General features: G+C 35.0%; 1 protein-coding gene across 6 annotated transcripts in view; it reads right to left on the bottom strand.

Moving 5' to 3' along the window:
- The window catches only part of for (cGMP-dependent protein kinase for), a 334,414-nt gene that overhangs the window by 190,148 nt on the left and 125,028 nt on the right, over nucleotides 1–19,238 (bottom strand). Inside the window, exon 1 of one of the 6 annotated variants that reach the window (XM_074136020.1) lies at nucleotides 15,708–15,920. The exons of the other annotated variants lie outside the window; for them this stretch is intronic. Coding sequence (XP_073992121.1) covers nucleotides 15,708–15,723 — 16 coding nt within the window. The 5' untranslated portion in view covers nucleotides 15,724–15,920. Of the gene's footprint in view, nucleotides 1–15,707; nucleotides 15,921–19,238 lie in introns of those variants that run through there. 6 annotated transcript variants of the gene reach the window in all.

The following is a 19,238-nucleotide window of genomic DNA, read 5'->3' as shown; positions in this document are numbered from 1 at the left end:
TAGATCTCCCCGGTGCAATGAGTACAGTAAGTTCAAAGCGAACTATAAGAGCCAATTACCAGGGAAGCTTAGAATTCTTACGAGTTTCTCGAAACGTAAATTTCTGAATTAAGCTCAATTTAAAATAATTTAACTACATCTAAATATGTCTAAACTTAATCACACTATTATCTTAGATAAATCAAACCAAATATACTTGATTGTAAAGAAGAAAGAAATGAAGTACGCTCCAAACAAGTAATTAAAACTTAAACAAAGTTATTAGAATGGCCAATGAGTACTAGCTAATTATCGTGTGACCAGTTTCCAAGGTAACAACAGCATCATTACATCATCAGTCTACTTATTGTTAAAGGCACACAGTCTCTGGCTAGTCTGCATTAATCATCCAAGACATTCTTAAGTAGTGAGGTACGTTTTTAGATGATATGTGCTTAGTTAAATAAAAATATAAAAAAAAAAGTCCTCACTAGAATGTCCTTCTTTAGAAGATCCTAAAAGACAGAAAAATCAATACACCGGAAGTGAAATTTTAAAGAAAGGCTTTTCCTGTAATTTACAATGAATTTGACGAACGTATTCATTTGAAGCTGATCTAATGTCATACTTAAGGTTAAATGTCAGTTTGGCTTGTTATTTTTTCTCAATTAATAGTTTGGTTCAGAGGGAATGTGTCGCAGCATTCTACTGACATTATTATTAATTTGATCTCTTTTTTTTATGCAATTCTAAGTTACAATAGAATTATATTCGTAAATTGTAGTAAGAAAAGTCATGTGAGTGTTCGTACGAGATTCTTTTCATGAGAAAGTAAAGAGAAACTGTCGAATATTGGCGAAAACTATTCGAAAATGATCTAAACTTAATGTAAAATTCCTTGAACATTGAGAACGGATTTTTATTTGGAACAGTTTGTTAGCATATTTCTCAATATCTACGTAAGATTAATATTATTTGTAAATTAACAAGAAATATTAATAAAATATGAGAAAATAGTGAAAGATTTAGAAAAATAAATGAAAGGTATTGAAGCACCATTGTTAAGTACGCTTTAATCAGCCCAGGCTCGCTATCATTGGACGGGGCGTGACCACACTGGAGGTGGGGCATGACCCGCCCACAGTCAGCAAACCTACTTCACTGTGATTGGCCACTAATTTGAACTCAATTATTTCAATGAAATAACTAATTTAAAATTTTTTTCTCCACATTTCTCCCATAGGTATTTGATAAACTTTCGATTTAAGCTAGAAAAAAAATTCTCCTTAAAAATACGATAAATAATATTTCTTTTGGAATGATACTTCATGTTTTACACAATTATCGATAATAGAAACAAAAATGTTCAGAATTTGTATTGTTTAATCGTGAAATAGATAAAAGAGAAATGGGCATATTGTAGACTGTATAAGCCGCCATTAAATAGGCGGTAAGCTTACTTTATACTCCATCCAGTGAAGAACTCTAGAGGCTATTTCTGTAAACATAAATGCTGTTTCTACATTCACATTTAACCATGTTGGAAACTCACTAGACTGATATAGAACCACTTCACACTCAAATTTAACCATGTTGACAACTCACTAGACTTTTATAGATCTACCTCATATCGTACTCACATTTAACCATGTTGGAAACTCACTATACTGATATAAAACCACTTCACACTCAAATTTAACTATGTTGACAACTCACTAGACTTTTATAAATCTACCTTATATCGTACTCACATTTAACCATGTTGACGACTCACTAGACTGATATAGAACCACTTCACACTCAAATTTAACCATGTTGACAACTCACTAGACTTATAGATCTACCTCATATCGAACTCACATTTAACCATGTTGGAAACTCACTATACTGATATAGAACCACTTCACACTCAAATTTAACTATGTTGACAACTCACTAGACTTTTATAAATCTACCTTATATCATACTCACATTTAACCATGTTGACGACTCACTAGACTGATATAGAACCACTTCACACTCAAATTTAACCACGTTGACAACTCACTAGACTTTTATAGATCTATCTCATATTGTACTCACATTTAACCATGTTGGAAACTCACTAGACTTATACAGGTCTTTTTTAACTCATATTCAACTAAGCTGACAACTCATTAGACTTATATAGGGCTATCTTACACTCACATTTAATCATGTTGACGACTCACAAGACTTATTCATTGTTTTATTTTATTTATTTATTTATAGTTTTATAGTAAACTGTATTTTAAACAAAAGAGTTTATAGTAAAGTATGTTTGTTAGTTAATACCCATTTCGGTAACTAGACGTAAAGCCAGCCTTAATAAATTGGCATTTCTTTATGCAAAGTATAATTTTTTAAGGACGCTTTTTTAAACGTACAATTTTTTCAAAACTTACTTTTTCTCTTCTTTCCAGAAGAGAAAGTCATAAATGGAGCTTAAAGAGCTTGAAAGAGAATTAGAGGAAACTAAAAACAAAAACTAGGTTAAACAGAAGGAAATTAGCTTACATTAGATGAGGAGTTAAGGTGGTACGAGAATAAAACAAGAAGTGGGTATATCATGATCGATTGTGGAAAGCGAGGTCGAGGAACTGGGAACATAACTACCGTAGTTTAGACCAGGAAACTGATCATTACTCACTCAGAACATTACTCGGAATCGTCGGAGATTATTTAGATTCAATGGCGATAATCTGTGCAGTAGTCTAAAATTGGGTTACCAATCAAAATGAGCACTCGATCTTCGCCCTTTTTCCTTTTTGGAAAGTTAGAGCTTGGGGAAGTGAAAACTAAGGGCCAAAAGTATCGATTTTTTTTTTTTTTATGTTTGACAAATTTCTAACCCGATTTACTCGATAATAATTTAATCGATATTTTTTTTCCATACAGTAGGTTCGATTTGAAAATAAACAAAATAATGTATCTTGATGTGCGGGTTCTATTTTGTAATAAATTAAAATAGAACGCACTTTGGAGGTCTCTCTCTGTTCGTTATGAGTCAGCCCAGCCATGCATCAAAGCTGGGAGAACCAATAGTTTGCGTGTCACAAGGCCATTGGCCAAGTATTTGCCCCTTTATAATGCCGCCGAGCCACCATTTTAAGCCAAGATTATTAGATACGAATATATATATGTACATACGAGCTAGGAAAAAATAAAATAAAACCATTATGGTACAATCAGATGACCTATAAACCTAGATAAATAATAATCAAATACCTCACTAGTGCGTAAAGTTAACAAGCAGAACGAGGCTCAAAAAAAAAGATGCAATTTTCCAACATGACGTCATAAATATAATTCTAATTCTATCCAATAGGGTGTACAGTAGCAGAGATCCTCTAAAAAGGAAGTTAAAGAAAAAAATAGAATTTCAAGTATGGTGTTGAGTTGAACGAGCAAATAAACGGAAGTGACGCGGGTAAAAACCAACTGGCAAAAACGGAAATGTTAAAAAAAAAAAAGATTTGAATTTACCAACAAAAATCTTGCTGAAAACGAGTGAACTTTTATAAATAAAGGCGCCCCCCTCTTTTCAACAGAAATTAATTCCCGCAGTTAGGATGGATCCTGATTTTTCTGCTCATTGTGTTCAGCTTTCCTAAGGCTAAATCTACTGAAGCGAATCACTCTCACGACTGTCCTGTTTTCATTAACCTGGAATTTCTAAAAATGTTGCTGGAATGACTAAAGAGGCTACCGTTACAACACTGTACTTCGGTACACCCTACATAATTTATGAGCAAAGAGGAAAAACTGGAAACCTTTATAGGGCCAATAATATTGAGTCTAGTGAATGGAGTTAATATTATAACTCCTACATTAGGCTAAATTATTGGCGCAGAATATTTTCAGAACAAAAAAAACCGGAATAACAATTTCTCTAAGTGCTCTTGCAGGACAAGAGTAGAATAACTTTTATTCCGCTAGGTCTATCAAAGACAGCCGTATAACAAACTGGAATGTTCCAGCTTGCTTTAGCTGGAGATTTATGGAAAGAAATGAATGGTTTAGCCAGAGAGAGAGACTTGTTTGAAGAGGGCCCGCTATCTGGTTCTATTAAAATGAACGATATTAATCGATTGTAAATCATTTTCTTTCTTTTTCTTAATCAACGTATCGATTGGAAAGAGCAGAAGTTGAATAAATAAATAAAATCAAAATGGAATGGTAAAATTGATGTATGTACATGTTGATTCATGTTATAACAGGTTCAATTCACCTTTTTTTTTTTTTTTTGTAAGTTACTGCTTGGCCTATTTCCCCAGATACTCACTTTATGGCAATGGTGACGGAAATGAAGTAGTCAAAGGAATATAAGTAGAGTAAAACCTAAAACTGTCGTCTACGAATATCATTGTGACAACAGAAACCACTAGAACAAGGACTACACACTCCAACACAACTATGCTATTAAAAATTACACTACGAACCGGCCAATCAAATCAACTCCCCAAGAACACCAAACCAATACAATCCAATCACATGATATCTTCCAATCAATAGAACCAAAAAAAAAATACGCCTCTTTACCTTCAGTACAACCACTCACAGACAAACAAATTTCAAAACCTTAGTACAAAAAAACTGCAGGCATGTTTATTGGATATCTGATCGATTCCGGACTTTAAATCCATCATCAGGGTTTGTTTCAATCGATTCAATCAGTTTGGTGAAGGGATGAGTAATCAATCACCTCTGCTGATGGATTGTAAGTACGAAATCGATCAGAAATATGCATGACTATGACGAGTAAATTCAAAGATATACGTATCACCCAGTACAGCAGACCTAGCCACATTTTAAACACAATAATCGCTTCAAACATTACCAACATAAAAGGTTGAAAATATATTTTTTGCAGGCAGGCTTTAAGTAAAACTACCAAATTAGGTGAAATGGACGGAGGCGACTACCAAACATACTTTACTATAAAGTTCTCATATTAACCATCTAATAAAATCCAAGGTCTAAGACCAGGCATCGAACCCACTAAACCAACAATACATCTTAGCATTGCTGGTCTAGCCTATAACCGCCTATCATACTTTACTGTAAATTTCTCATATTAACCATTAAATAAAATTCAAGGCCTAAGACCTGGGAATCGAACCCACTAAACCAACAATACATCTTAGCTTTGCGGGTCTAGTCTATAACCGCCTATCATACTTTACTGTAAATTTCTCATATTAACCATTAAATAAAATTCAAGGCCTAAAACCTAGGAATCGAACCCACTAAACCAACAATACATCTTAGCTTTGCGGGTCTAGTCTATAACCGCCTAACATACTTTACTATAAATTTCTCATATTAACCATTAAATAAAATTCAAGGCCTAAGACCTGGGAATCGAACCCACTAAACCAACAATACATCTTAGCTTTGCGGGTCTAGTCTATAACCGCCTATCATACTTTACTGTAAATTTCTCATATTAACCATTAAATAAAATCCAAGGCCTCTAGACCAGGGAATCGAACCCACTAAACCAACAATACATCTTAGCTTTGCGGGTCTAGTCTATAACCGCCTATCATACTTTACTGTAAATTTCTCATATTAACCATTAAATAAAATCCAAGGCCTCTAGACCAGGGAATCGAACCCACTAAACCAACAATACATCTTAGCTTTGCGGGTCTAGCCTGTAACCGCCTAAATATTCAGGCATAGGCTCAGTCTAACAGGATGCTATTTTCCAATTATCAGCATGTCCAGTTCTCAGAAGAAAAAAAAAAAAATCTAAGAGTGTGGTACTATCAATCAAACGGCCTACCAGGGGGTCCTGAATTAAATATTCAAATTACAAAAGTCTGTAAAATATCGACCATCGACCCATAACTAGTTATATCCTTAATAGCAATTATAAACACCCTTACACGATATTTAGCCATTGCTACGGTGATATACATCGCTCTTAATAGAAAAAACTGAAATATTGGCTCACTAAAGAAACGGCAAAAAACAAAATTTATAAATCGCTAACATAAATTTCTTTCAAATATGGAAATTAGCAATAAACTAGGGGAGGGAGCAAGCAAGATATTTATTCTGACAAAATGGCGGCCCTGGATTAATTCTATCCTATCTCAGCGAGAAATTAATTTAGGCAACGCATTTTATTATTGGTGGCGTCTTGCTGAGGCGGAAATGGAAGTGACGTGTGTTTTTTATTCTTCAGCCACTTCTGTTTTTTGACTAATAGATTTTCGTAAATTATTGCAAAAATCTTTTTTTTTTATATTTTCGTTTTATTAAAAAACGTTTATCATGTTAAAATTATGTTTGGGCGATATTTAATAACTGATTAAGGTAAAAAAAAGAAGCGTAAGCGGGGGGTCTATTAACAGAATTTACTATTTTAATATTCTATTTTTACAACCCGCATATAAGTTCCGCTCTATTTATTCGGGGAGTCATAATTCAAGTTTTTTGTCCTTAGAACATGTTTCGATCAGTTATGGGTATTAAATAGGAAGGGAGGAATCCTTTTGCCTCGGGATGCTGGAAGGAGAAGGTTACAGAAGCAGTTGGATGAATTGTCCTAAAGATGAGATTGAGCTCTACCTCAGCCTCTCACAGAATGGCCTTGACGTGGGTGCAGGAAGCGTTCCTCTGACGGACGACTTTGAATATAATGCTAGGAAAAGCGGTGATTCCTGGATCCTCGGCACCGGCTAAGAACTACTCCGAAGAAGGTGAACAGTCTCCAGTTGTAGAATGAAATATATGCTCCCTAGAACCTCCGCAGATGCTTAATATTTTGTGGATATGATAGGAAGATCTGAGAGGTGGGAAGTGCTTGTAAAAAGGAAACGGATATTCCAGGGCTTCTTGAAATCCTGTTATTCTCAGGGCTTCCATAACCAATTAAGCGTGGAATTTAGTTTTAAAACCCCCCTCACAGTGTGCGGAATTAAAATCAGACAATGACGTGTGTATACACGTCGAAGGCAGCAGGGCAAAAACAACCAAAAGTTTACAATAGTCGTAATAGTCACTGCAAGCGACTTTTTAAAGTTAATGACCAGTGACACAAACAAAGTGAAATAAAAACGTCAACAAAAACAAAAGCTATTTAAAAAGTAAAAGAGAAGGTAACTTGTGTGAGACAGAGAGAAGGGGGTCTTATAAGGCGAGGCAACTCTGCGCACAGAGGCTGAAAGTGAAATGCAGTGGTAACTCTACCAGTGCGGTTACCCCATATTTTCACCTATTCAATGCAAATTTATTTTGTGAATGGTTGGGAACCAAGAAGACCGATTGGCAGGAACGGTTTCACTCCTGGCAGAAAGTTACGGATTAATAACTGCAACGCTTCCTCTCTAAAATCAAGTGCGCGCAGAATCGCGAATACGTTACACTTCCGGTTCGCTGATTTCCCCCCCTAAAAGCTCACTACCGACCTCCATAATGGGGGGCATCAAATTCGCATTTTTCGCATTTCTAAGTAATTACTAGCCGCACACATTCCTAAGAACAATTTGTGGAAAAACCACTTTTACGAAATCTGAGCGATCTTAAAATAGTAATTGTCTATTTCTTCAGGCGGGCTTTACGTCCAACTACCAATTAGGTGTCGTGGGCGGAAGCGACTAGCAAACATACTTTACTGTAAATTTCTTTTATTAACCATTAAATAAAATCCAAGGCCTAGAGACCAGGAATGAACCCACTAAACCAACAATACATCTTAGCATTGCGGGTCTAGCCTATAACCGCCAAACATACTTTACTATAAATTTCTCATATTAACCATTAAATAAAATCCAAGACCTCTAGACCTGGGAATCGAACCCACTAAACCAACAATACATCTGAGCATTGCGGGTCTAGTCTCTTAACCGCTCGGCTATCGTGGCGTCTCTCTTAAAACAGTTATTTTGACTAAAAACTTAAAGTCGACCACTTAATTTGATAAGTTCTCTTTACGTAAGGGAAGATAGATTTTTCTTCCTTTTGGATTTATTTTAGAAACTGACCAAACCTAAAACTTCTTTAAAAAAAAAAAATATTCATAGATAACTAATCTGTAAATAGATAATTAGGTAAAATGTTAAAGTGATAAAAGTCAACATGTGAATAAATTATTTAAAATAAGAAGTGAGGGAGAGATTGGAGAGGGAGAGAGGGAATAATGAGTGGGGGTTACTATCTCCAGACAAGGAGATAAGAACACTGGGAAGGCAGATAGCCGACTGAAGTGGACATTTAAGGGAGATAAGGAGTAAACAAGTTTGTTTAAACCTAAATGTTATATTATATTTAAAAACACGGTATGTCAAATAATCTCCACAAGTTTCTGTTACTGCAGCTAAAATAGAAAAGGCAATATAATTGGCAAGCTTTCTATAAACACGGAATGTTTACTGAATGCACAGTTTTCCATCGTAAGTAGTTGATGTAGTAGGCCAGCCCAGTGCTCAGGGTAACTGAATGTGCCTTGATTTATCCACTAAATAGACTAATTATCTAATCTATCTCTCTCTCTAAATTCAATAATATCATTGATAAGCTGAGATTACACAGTAGATCTCTGAATTCTGTATACAATTCTTGTTTCAATGAAAATCACAGCATCCTATAGACTAGGATTAGTCAGATAGCCTTCCGATTTCAGGAATTTCCTGCAAGTGGGTGAAATTTCTAGATTTTTAATAGCGAAGACATGTTTCCCACAATGCATCACTCGTTCCGCTAATTACCTCTCAAACACTTTCTGGTTTCCTGTCCGATGTACTTCCGCCAAAAAATTTATATCATTACACTAGAATATTCTCAACTGATAATTTAACAGTTATTGGTAGTTAGTGACGTAAATAAGAAAAACATTTTATCTTTTGTTACGTAACGCTTTCTATGGAGGAAACTTAGTTTTAAATTATTTTAGGAATTAGTAATTTTATTTTTATTAAAGTTATTTATTGAAGTTTTGGTCTTAATTAATTATTAATTGATTTGAGGACTTGAAAATGCCAACATATTGGTTCATTAAAGCATGGAGTACAACTTCCTGTGGACCTGTGAAGCTAATATGTACTCGTATTGTGGTACTAGGTTCGATTCCAGGTCTCTAGACCTTGGATTTTATTGAATGGTTAATATGAGAAATTTACAGTAAAGTATGTTAGGCGGTTATAGGCTAGACCCGCAATGCTAAGATGTATTGTTGGTTTAGTGGGTTTTCGATTCCCAGTCTCTAGGCCTTAGATTTTATTTAATGGCTAATAAAAGAAATTTACAGTAAACTATGTTTGCTAGTCGCCTCCGTCCACGACACCTACTTGGTAGTTGGACGTAAAGCCCCGCCTAAAAAAATAGGCAATTACTTTACTTACAACTTCCTGTGGGGATGAGAATCCAAAATCAAACGAAATTCTTATTTCTATCCTATATTAGGAATGTAAAAAACCTTTAGGAATTTGTTGGGAAATCAGTTTAAGCAAAAAAAAATGTTAAAAAAGGGAAAGGGTTTCTGGGAAAGCTTCAGACGAAAAAAAAACCTTATTTTTGGGATCCAATTCTCTTCTGAATCTTTTAAGTCCCGCACTTGAAAGCTTCTAAAAGGTCAACTGGATTTAAGAGCAAATGGTGGCCTGTTAAATTAGTAATCGTTTCCAGGTTCACCGAGTTGTCAAATCCCGGATTAGCTTCGTACTTGTCGCTAGTAACACCTAGTTACATCTTGAAGCCGTCCGAGTATCCCGCAAGACAGTTCCAAACCTCCAAGCCCTTCTTTCCGGTAAAAGAGCTCTGAATGGCTAGCCGGGAAAACCAAAAATCCGAGCCTAACACCAGCTCCTTACGAATGTGCTTAAAAAGTGACTTTTAAAGTTCAGTTCCGTAATTCGGCTCGGTCACACTACTTCCGCTTTGATTTAATGATTTCTTATTAGGTAATAAAATTATTTATAATGGACCATGGATGGGAATAAATTATAACACCTGACTAAACTATAAAGTGAACCGACAATAAACATTTTACATTTCGCACACTTAATTACATTTCTACCTGGATGTGCAGATCCAGAGAAAAAAAAAATAAGAAGTTATAAATGTAGTTACGGCGGTGCGGCGAACCCCTTTCTTAGGACGCTGTAAACTATGGAGCGCGGCGCCTCCTTTAGTTCGCTAATAAAATATAAATCACCAACTGGCCGCAAGAAGTCGCAGTATGTGGTAAGATGCAATTAAGGGGTCGCTGAACCCTACCGCTCCCTACCCTGTAATTGGCTAAGCGCTCACAGTGTCCAAATTTCCTCTCTTCAAGATCGAAATTGGGATGTTGCCATGAATAGCAGGAGCTAGTTTTAAGGGGTGGAGTGTCGCTTTACAATCGCCCCTTCCAACCACAGCGCTTTCAACTACCAATATACGTTCTACTTTCCTAATAAACAAATTACACTTTTATCGCCTGGAGGGGTTCGTTAAACCCCAAGTACTTGCACACAACCTCTGCAGACACTAAGCGCATATTTGCGAGAGCATATGGTGGCACCCACGGTGGGCGCCACGATAGCCGAGCGGTTAGAGGCGAGACCTGCGAAGCTAAGTTGTATTGCGGTACTAGTCTAGGCCTTGGATTTTATTTGGTTAATAAAAGAGATTTACAGTAAAGTATGTTAGGCGATTATAGGCTAGACCCGCAATGCTAAGATGTATTGTTGGTTTAGTGGGTTCGATTCCCAGTCTAGAGGCCTTGGATTTTATTTAATGGTTAATATGAGAAATTTACAGTAAACTATGTTTGCTAGTCGCCTCCGTCCAAGACACCTAATTGGTAGTTGGACGTTAAGCCCCGCCTGAAAAAATAGGCGATTACTTTACTTTTTGGTGGCACCCAGGGTAAGTGTCGCTGGTATTTTTAGACAGCGATACCGAAAAGGAACGAAAAAATCCCTACAGAAGTGGCTAGTCCATTTCCCACAAAGGGATTTTACACCGTGAATGAAGGAAGCACACTTGTTGAATGGTTTTCTAAACATTTTCATGGTTCCCCCCCCCATGTTCTTCCACGGTCTCCTAAAGGCAAAGTATTCGCTATTGCCGAAGAAAGGCTTCATGATCTAATAGGCACTAGATAGCATCTGGCTTCGCCAAATTTTGCGATACAATTTCCAGGTTTTGTTCTGATTGTTTTTTGAAAAATCATTTTATCAATCTTGGCTGGAAAATAATACAAACATTTTTAAGATTATCACCGGGAAAGTGAAATCTTTATTTAGTTAAGCAACATTATAAGAGCTTTAACAACATTATTTGCAACAAACGAATCTTAAGGGATAGGAAACGGAGATCCTCGGGGTTCGAATCCAACTGCTGAGATTTTTCTCTTCCTAGAAGCTTCTTACAGCTCACTGTCCGGTGATGCGTAACGAGAGAACATTGTCCGGAGGCCGTACAGTGCACTGAAAAAAGCACCGGGCGCCAATAACCTTAGTTATGTTGACGCGCCTTAAATCATTTAAAAAAGAAAAAGAATATTACCAATTAATTTTTGATTGAATAATCAGTTTTACCTTATCACTTAATTGCTTGTTATCAGTACAGAATTACAAGTACCCCGTTTTGTGAAATCACCTCAGTAAAATAATATAAAAATAATCCTATAAACAAATTAATTCCTTCTGTATTTAATTTCAAAATTTTCAATAAATCTATCAATTTTATTCATGAAAGAATTGTTTACTTCAATAACAAATATTGATTTTATTGTCTACTGTTCGTTTTTAGTATTTTATTTTTATATGCTAATATAATTTATTTATTTATTTATTATTGTTCATTATTTTTGGTGACTGATTCATAGTTTCAATAGGATGAAAAAATAATTGCCATTTCAGTCGAGTAAAATTTTATTCTGACCGAGCTTTCGACCTAGGGACTAGGTCATCTTCAGGGCTAGTTTACAAAGTAATATTTTTGCATTTCAGGGTTGGTGTGTCTTCTGTCTTGTCTGTTCATGGACTGACAAGACAGAGTCCATGAACAGACAAAACAGAAGAACCTAGGTACCTAGGTCGAAAGCTCGGTCAGAATAAGATTTTACTCGACTGAAATGGCAATTATTTTTTCATCCTATTTATTTATTTATTTTCGACGATTTAAAGGCGCGTCAACATCTAAGGTTATTGGCGCCCGGAGCTTTTTTCAGTGCACTGTACGGCCCCCGGACAGTGTTCTCTCGTTACAGACAACACTATCCATCACCCGGACAGTGTTGCCTGTAAGAAGCTCCTAGGAAGAGAAAATCTAAGGGCCACAGCAGCTGGATTGGAACCCGCGACCTCCGCGTGGGAGTCCAGTGCGCTAACCGCATAGCTGATCCCTTCCTTTAGTCCCTTATTATTATTTTTTTTTTTTTAAGGCGCGTCAACATCTAAGGTTATTGGCGCCCGGAGCTTTTTTCAGTGCACTGTACGGCCCCCGGACAGTGTTCTCTCGTTACAGACAACACTGTCCATCACCCGGACAGTGTTGTCTGTAAGAAGCTACTAGGAAGAGAAAATCTAAGGGCCACAGCAGCTGGATTGGAACCCGCGACCTCCGCGTGGGTGTCCAGTGCGCTAACCGCATAGCTGATCCCTTCCTTTAGTCCCTTATTATTATTATTTATTTATTTTTTTTTTTAAGGCGCGTCAACATCTAAGGTTATTGGCGCCCGGAGCTTTTTTCAGTGCAATGTACGGCCTCCGGACAGTGTTCTCTCGTTACAGACAACACTGTCCATCACCGGGCAGTGTTGTCTGTAAGAAGCTCCTAGGAAGAGAAAATCTAAGGGCCACAGCAGCTGGATTCGAACCCGGGACCTCCGCGTGGGAGTCCAGTATGCTAACCTCATAGCTAATCCCTTCCCTTATTATTATTATTATTACTAATATTATTATTATTTGGTTATTATTATTATTATATGTACTTCACAATATTAAATTAATTTTGTATTAGTAATAACAATTATTTTACTTCGTTTTTTTTAAATTGTTGATGAACTTCTACTTAGGTCGTTTATTTATTGATTTTTTCGTATTCATTTTTCCTGATTACAGAGGAAGTATTGTTAACATCAATATTAAATTTTCACCAGTTTCGATAGTTGAAATTGAAATTAAAGATGTAATTGTTGATTAGTAAATTAGAATGTGATGTATCGATACTTGGAAACCCCAGGAGATCGATTTTCCTTTTTTATTCTTCTTCTTCTTCTAGGTCATTTGAAATGGAACACTCGAACAATAATTCGTCTGAAATGAGATTTTTGGGGGGAGGAGTCATTTCAGGGGAAGGAGATAAAATTTCGAAAACTACTGAATAAAGTTCGAACTTCGAGATGACTTTTTTAAAAAAAAAATAAACTAAAATAAAACTAGGTCATATTTAAGCCCAGAAATAGAAATAAATAATCAATACTTTAGTTTTCCTAACCAATAATAAAATAAATAAATTTATTTGGGAGAAAAAAGAAAACTAAATAAAGTAAAAAAAAAAAAGAAAAGCAACATTTTTTAAAAGAGAAAAAGTTTTCCGACCTAGTGAGCCAAGAGAAGATAAATTGCGGACAGCGTTTAATTTCAGTGGAAAGCGCCATAAATAAAACAGGGTCAGTTACCCCTTCAACACAACTAATCGATTGGGCTTATCGCAATCATACCATTTTCGCATGATGAATGTCAGCAAAATATATAAGATAATTATTAGAGACGAAAATAATAATCGATGAACTACTTTTCTAAACATTCCTTTATCTTCTGGCTGCAGATAAACAGGAAGAATCACGATTATACAGAATTTTTTACATCGATTTTTATCTTCTTTTTTACCGCAAAACGGAAGTGTGTCAATTTACCAACACTTCTCCGCCCCCTCCCCTCCAAGATTTTCCCAGTAACCATGCAGATCTAGAGCTTTTCATTTCTAATCTTAGGAAAATTTAATTTGTAGCACTTCTCCGAGAATAGGGAGGGGGATTTAAATGCACCACTCTAAAGTGCCAAAATAGGGTAATTAATGGTTTAACAATTTTTTTTTGTTAATATTAACGCAAATTAAAGTAAGTAAAAAGTAAAGTAATCGCCAATTTTATCAGGCGAAGCTTAACGTCCAACTAACAATTAGGTGTCGTGGACGGAGGCGACTAGCAAACATACTTTACTGTAAATTTCTTTTATTAACCATTAAATAAAATCTAAGGCCTATAGACCGGGAATCGAACCTACTAACCAACAATACATCTTAGCTTTGCGGGTCTAGCCTATAACCGCCTAACATACTTTACTGTAAATCTCTCATATTAACCATTAAATAAAATCCAAGGCCTAGAGACTGGGAATCGAACCTACTAACCAATACATCTTAGCTTTGCGGGTCTAGCCTATAACTGCCTAACATACTTTACTATAAATTTCTCATATTAACCATTAAATAAAATCCAAGGCCTAGACAGAGGGAATCGAGCCCACTAAATCAACAACACATCTTAGCATTGCGGGTCTAGCCTATAACCGCCTAACATACCTTACTGTAAATTTCTTATATTAAACACATTAAATAAAATCAAAGACCTAGAGACCAGGGAATCGAACCCACTAAACCAACAATACATCTTAGCTTTGCGGGTCTAGCCTCTAACTACTCGGCTACCGTGGCGCCTTTAACGCCAATTAAATGGGTAGCTGTATTTCCGAGTTCGCCTGGAAGTGCGAATTTCTTAAAAAAAATTTTTTTTTATTTATCCCGCGTTTTTTTTTCGAGCAACTTTTCCGTTATGCGTGTGAGGTTCGATAGTAGTAATCGATATTCATATTGATTAACCGGAAGTGCTATTTCTGTTAAGCCAAATTTCTTCAATTTCCTTTAGTTTTTCGCGAATTAATTAATATTCATTCCGCGAATATAATTAATATTTTTATCAAATCAATTTAAAGATAATAATCATCTTGTAAAAGGGTAGTTTGTTGGTATTTCCTCTGTGAATACTTTTCGTTTTTTGTCGCCTTAGAAGACGTAGGAAAAACTGGAGTTTTGAAATTGGTGTTTGCGTTTATGTTTGTAATTGTGAAAACATAATTTTTTTAAGGAAAGTGTGATGCTGTAATAATATCTTTGATTTCCTCCGTTGTAGTGCGCGTATTTTGTAAGCATGGTTTCGGGCATTCATTTCACACCACAGGTAATGAATCAGTTTGGTGTTTAGAGATTTTGTCTTCACCTACGTTTCCGTCACGCACTACTCTTGCTGATTGAATTGAATCAACAAAATGTATTGCAAGACGGATACGTAGGTGAAGTCGATATCTCTGATTAACCAAACTGATTAGGACTGACGATGATTGAAAATCCGAAAATGGTACCAGAGATATAAGGAAACATGCGTGCTATAACGACGGATAAAATCAAAGATCTACTTTTAAGAAAATTCACGAATTTCCAGAATGGGTTTTCTCATTTTGCCCAGTTTTAGGCGATTTTCCGAGCGAGTGTTGTTTTGTTAACAACTGAACTTTTTAAATAGAAATTCCTAGTTTATAATTATTCTCTAGAAAGTGCTATTACAGGAAGTAATCAGAGAATTTTGTATTTAATGCTATTAAGACAATTTAAGTGTTTCATTGGCTAATTGATATATGATAGACTACCCAATCAAGTGCTTCATTTGAAAATTAACCATAAAAATAATAATAGAAAAATATTATAATTACTTAGACTTGGAGACATTTTTTTTAAGATGGAAAACAAAACACTGAATCACCACATCCACAAATTTAAAAAAAAAAAATCGGAAAAATTGAAGAAACTGGAAAACTTTGACGTAGAGACGAGGAAAAACGGGGAAAATATTGTAGAAAACTGGCAAAGGGAGGGCTGACTTCTATTTAGCCACTACACCACAGCACGACTGAACGCCACAACAGTGTTCTACTGAAGACGGGCCAGCCAGCGTAGTCTGCTGGCTGAAATCCCCACCACTAGGGCTTCTTAGTCACTTCCCCTACTACCGCTACGATCATCTCGTGAAGAAGAGTCTCGTCGCGATTTATTTTACTTTTTACCTTCTCGGAAATTACGTCTTCGTAATTAATGTATGACTTCATATTAAGAGCAAATTTAGGTAGTCCAGTAAGATGATATTTCCGATTCTGTGATTTTGAACAGCTTCCTGCGATGCCAACTCTTTGTCGGGCAACACTGCATATTTCCGGTAATGACGCGAGACACAGCACTTCCTCTAATCCAGCGTTTCCCAAACCTCTTTTTGGCTCACGTAGTACCTAAATTGTACCACCTCGTAAAAATGATAGTATCTCGTGAAATTTGTTCTTCCGAGTGTGTTATTTTACTATTATCATCTTTATTTGTATAGAGATACAATGTATCTGTCACAAAGGAGTTCCAAGTTCTTGTTCACTTTATAAACTTTGTAAAGTGTAAGATCTTAGTTTTAAAACTTTTTTTAAATAATTAAAAATTGCGTACATATTTTTCTCTTCAAAATTATTAATTAATTTACAAAGTTCTTCTTTAAGGTTATATTATTTGTTTATATGGAGTAGAATTCTAAAACATCCTTAGACTGGGCAGCTGATAAACAATTAATGTTTCCGGCTCGTTCTTATTACACATTAAACAATGATCTTTCGTTTTGATTGTACAAAATTACATTATTGATTTACAAATTTAATAACACAAGGGGCCACCAAATCTCATTTAAGAAAGAATTCTTATAACTTGAAAAGAAAGGAATTTATCTAATCTAATATAAGGGTTGATCGTCAAAAACTGCACGAAAAAGCGTAACGTTGAAAAACACCCAACTTTGACAATTTTTTTTCTCTTTTTCTATAAAACATAAAATTCCCAAATTTTCTTTATATTATGGGGCAAATCCTCCTTTATGGCTGTAATTTTTTTGCATCAACCCAGATCTAATAGGTTTTGAGAAAAAAGGTTGCAGAAAATGAGCAAAAACAGCTTTTTCAAAAATGTTCTTGTTCTTGTTCTTGTTGTTCTTACCTTTATTATAAGCAACGTAGCGCCTAAACGCTTAAACCGATATTCAAGAATGAGGTGTCATTCGATTCAGAATTTTATGTAGATGCGCCTTTTGGGGGTCTCGACGATCTATATCAAATGGGAGAGAAGTTAGCCCCCTTTATGTAAGGCCCCCTCCAAAATTATTATTACTAATTACTCTGTAAATCTTGGCCCGATTTTGATAAAATTTGGTAGGATAATAGGGTTAAGGCTCCCCTACGTAACATTAAAGCGACGATCAGCTCTTACACTTGTTAAAGGGAAGTACAGCAATCGTTTCAAATTATCGACACGTAAACCGTTTTTCATGAATAAAGTGTAATTCCAATAGACATTTTGTACAGATTTGCACTTTAAAAGTCTCGACGCTGTGCCTCATAAGGAGGGGAGTTTGCCCCACCCAAGTAAGGCCCTTTCTAAAACTATTATTACCAATATTTCTATAACGCTTAGTCCGATTTTGATAAAATTTTGCACGAAGAAGCGGTTAAAGCTCCTCTACGTGGCTTGAAGTGCCATCATGCACTTACTCCTACTAAGAGGAAGTACTGCAATCGTTAAAATGATCAATGAGTAAACCGATTTACGTCAATGAATTATCGTTCGATTCGAAATCTTTGAAACTTTCTCTTTTACAGAGAAATACTGTATTCGCAGTTTATTTTTCTTACTCCTCTTAAAAGGAAGTACTGAAATCACCGTTTAAATTTTGCTATTTACCTACAAGTACCTTCCTATTTTATTCAAAACGCTTTCTCAAAAAAATTGTTATTGAGGATGGTTTGGGGACCGCAACTATAATCATTCTTTAAAAAGATCTCTTCAGTGGTAGTTACGATTCCGACTTAACACCTTATCAGGTTATAATGATAGAATTGCTTATTCCCAATTTAAAACAAATCTGTAAAGCAGATGTGTAACTTTACTAAATAGACAAAAAAGGAAAATCTATACAAAAGATAAAAAAATCTCATTAACAAAACATACAAATTAAAATATCAGAATAAAAGTTGATTAAACTACCTTTTGGCGTTTTACGAAAATCTGCCAAGTAGACACTCAGATATTTAAAGTAAAAGTTTGGTTTCGTTTGAAACAGTGAAATCATTAACTTCAAATACCTCGAAAACTACTCGATTGATTTCGTTTATATTTTACTTTTATATGGAGACCACTATTGTCTATAATTGTATAAAATTTAGTAAAAACCTGTCGAGTAGGAAACGAGATATTTAGTCTTAAAGTTTGGTTTCGTTTGAAACAGTGAAATCTTTAATTCCAAATATCTCGAAAACTACTCGATACATTTTGTTTATATTGTATTTATATAAGGAGACAACTATTGTCTATAATTGTATAAAATTTAGTAAAAATCTGTAGAGCAGGAAATGAGATATTTAGTGTTAAAGTTTGGTTTCGCTTGAAACAGTGAAATCTTTAACTCCAAATATCTCGAAAACTACTTGATAGATTTTGTTTATATTTTACTTATATTTGGAGACAACTATTGTCTATAATTGTATAACATTTAGTAAAAATCTGTCGAGTAAGAAACGATATATTTAGTGTTAAAGTTTGGTTTCGCTTGAAACAGTGGAATCTTTAACTCCAAATATCTCGAAAACTACTTGATAGATTTTGTTTATATTTTACTTGTATATGGAGAAAACTATTGTCTATAATTGTAGAAAATTTAGGACAAATCTGTCGAGCAGGAAACGATATATTTAGTGTTAAAGTTTGGTTTCGTTTGAAACAGTGAAATGTTTAAGTTCAAATATCCGGAAAAGTACTCGATAGATTTTGTTTATATTTTACTTGTATATGGAGACAACTATTGTGTATAATTGTATAAAATTTAATAAAAATCCGTCGAGCAGGAAACGAGATATTTAGTGTTAAAGTTTCGTTTTGTTTGAAACAGTGAAATCTTTAACTTCAAATATCTCGAAAACTACTCGATAGATTTTGTTTATATTTTACTTGTATATGGAGACAATTATTGTCTATAATTGTATAAAATTTACTAAAAATTTCTCGAGCAGGATACGAGATATTTAGTGTTTAAGTTTGGTCTGTTTGAAACAGTGAAATCTTTAACTTCAAATACCTCGAAAACTACTCGATAGATTTTGTTTATATTTTACATATATTTGGAGACAACTATTGTCTATAATTGTGTAAAATTTAGTAAAAAT

The sequence above is a fragment of the Rhodnius prolixus genome, unplaced genomic scaffold (assembly GCF_049639745.1).
Source record: "Rhodnius prolixus isolate KJV_2025 unplaced genomic scaffold, Rpr scaffold_5, whole genome shotgun sequence".
NCBI classification, from domain to species: domain Eukaryota; kingdom Metazoa; phylum Arthropoda; class Insecta; order Hemiptera; family Reduviidae; genus Rhodnius; species Rhodnius prolixus.
This window is presented reverse-complemented; position numbering and strand designations above follow the sequence as displayed.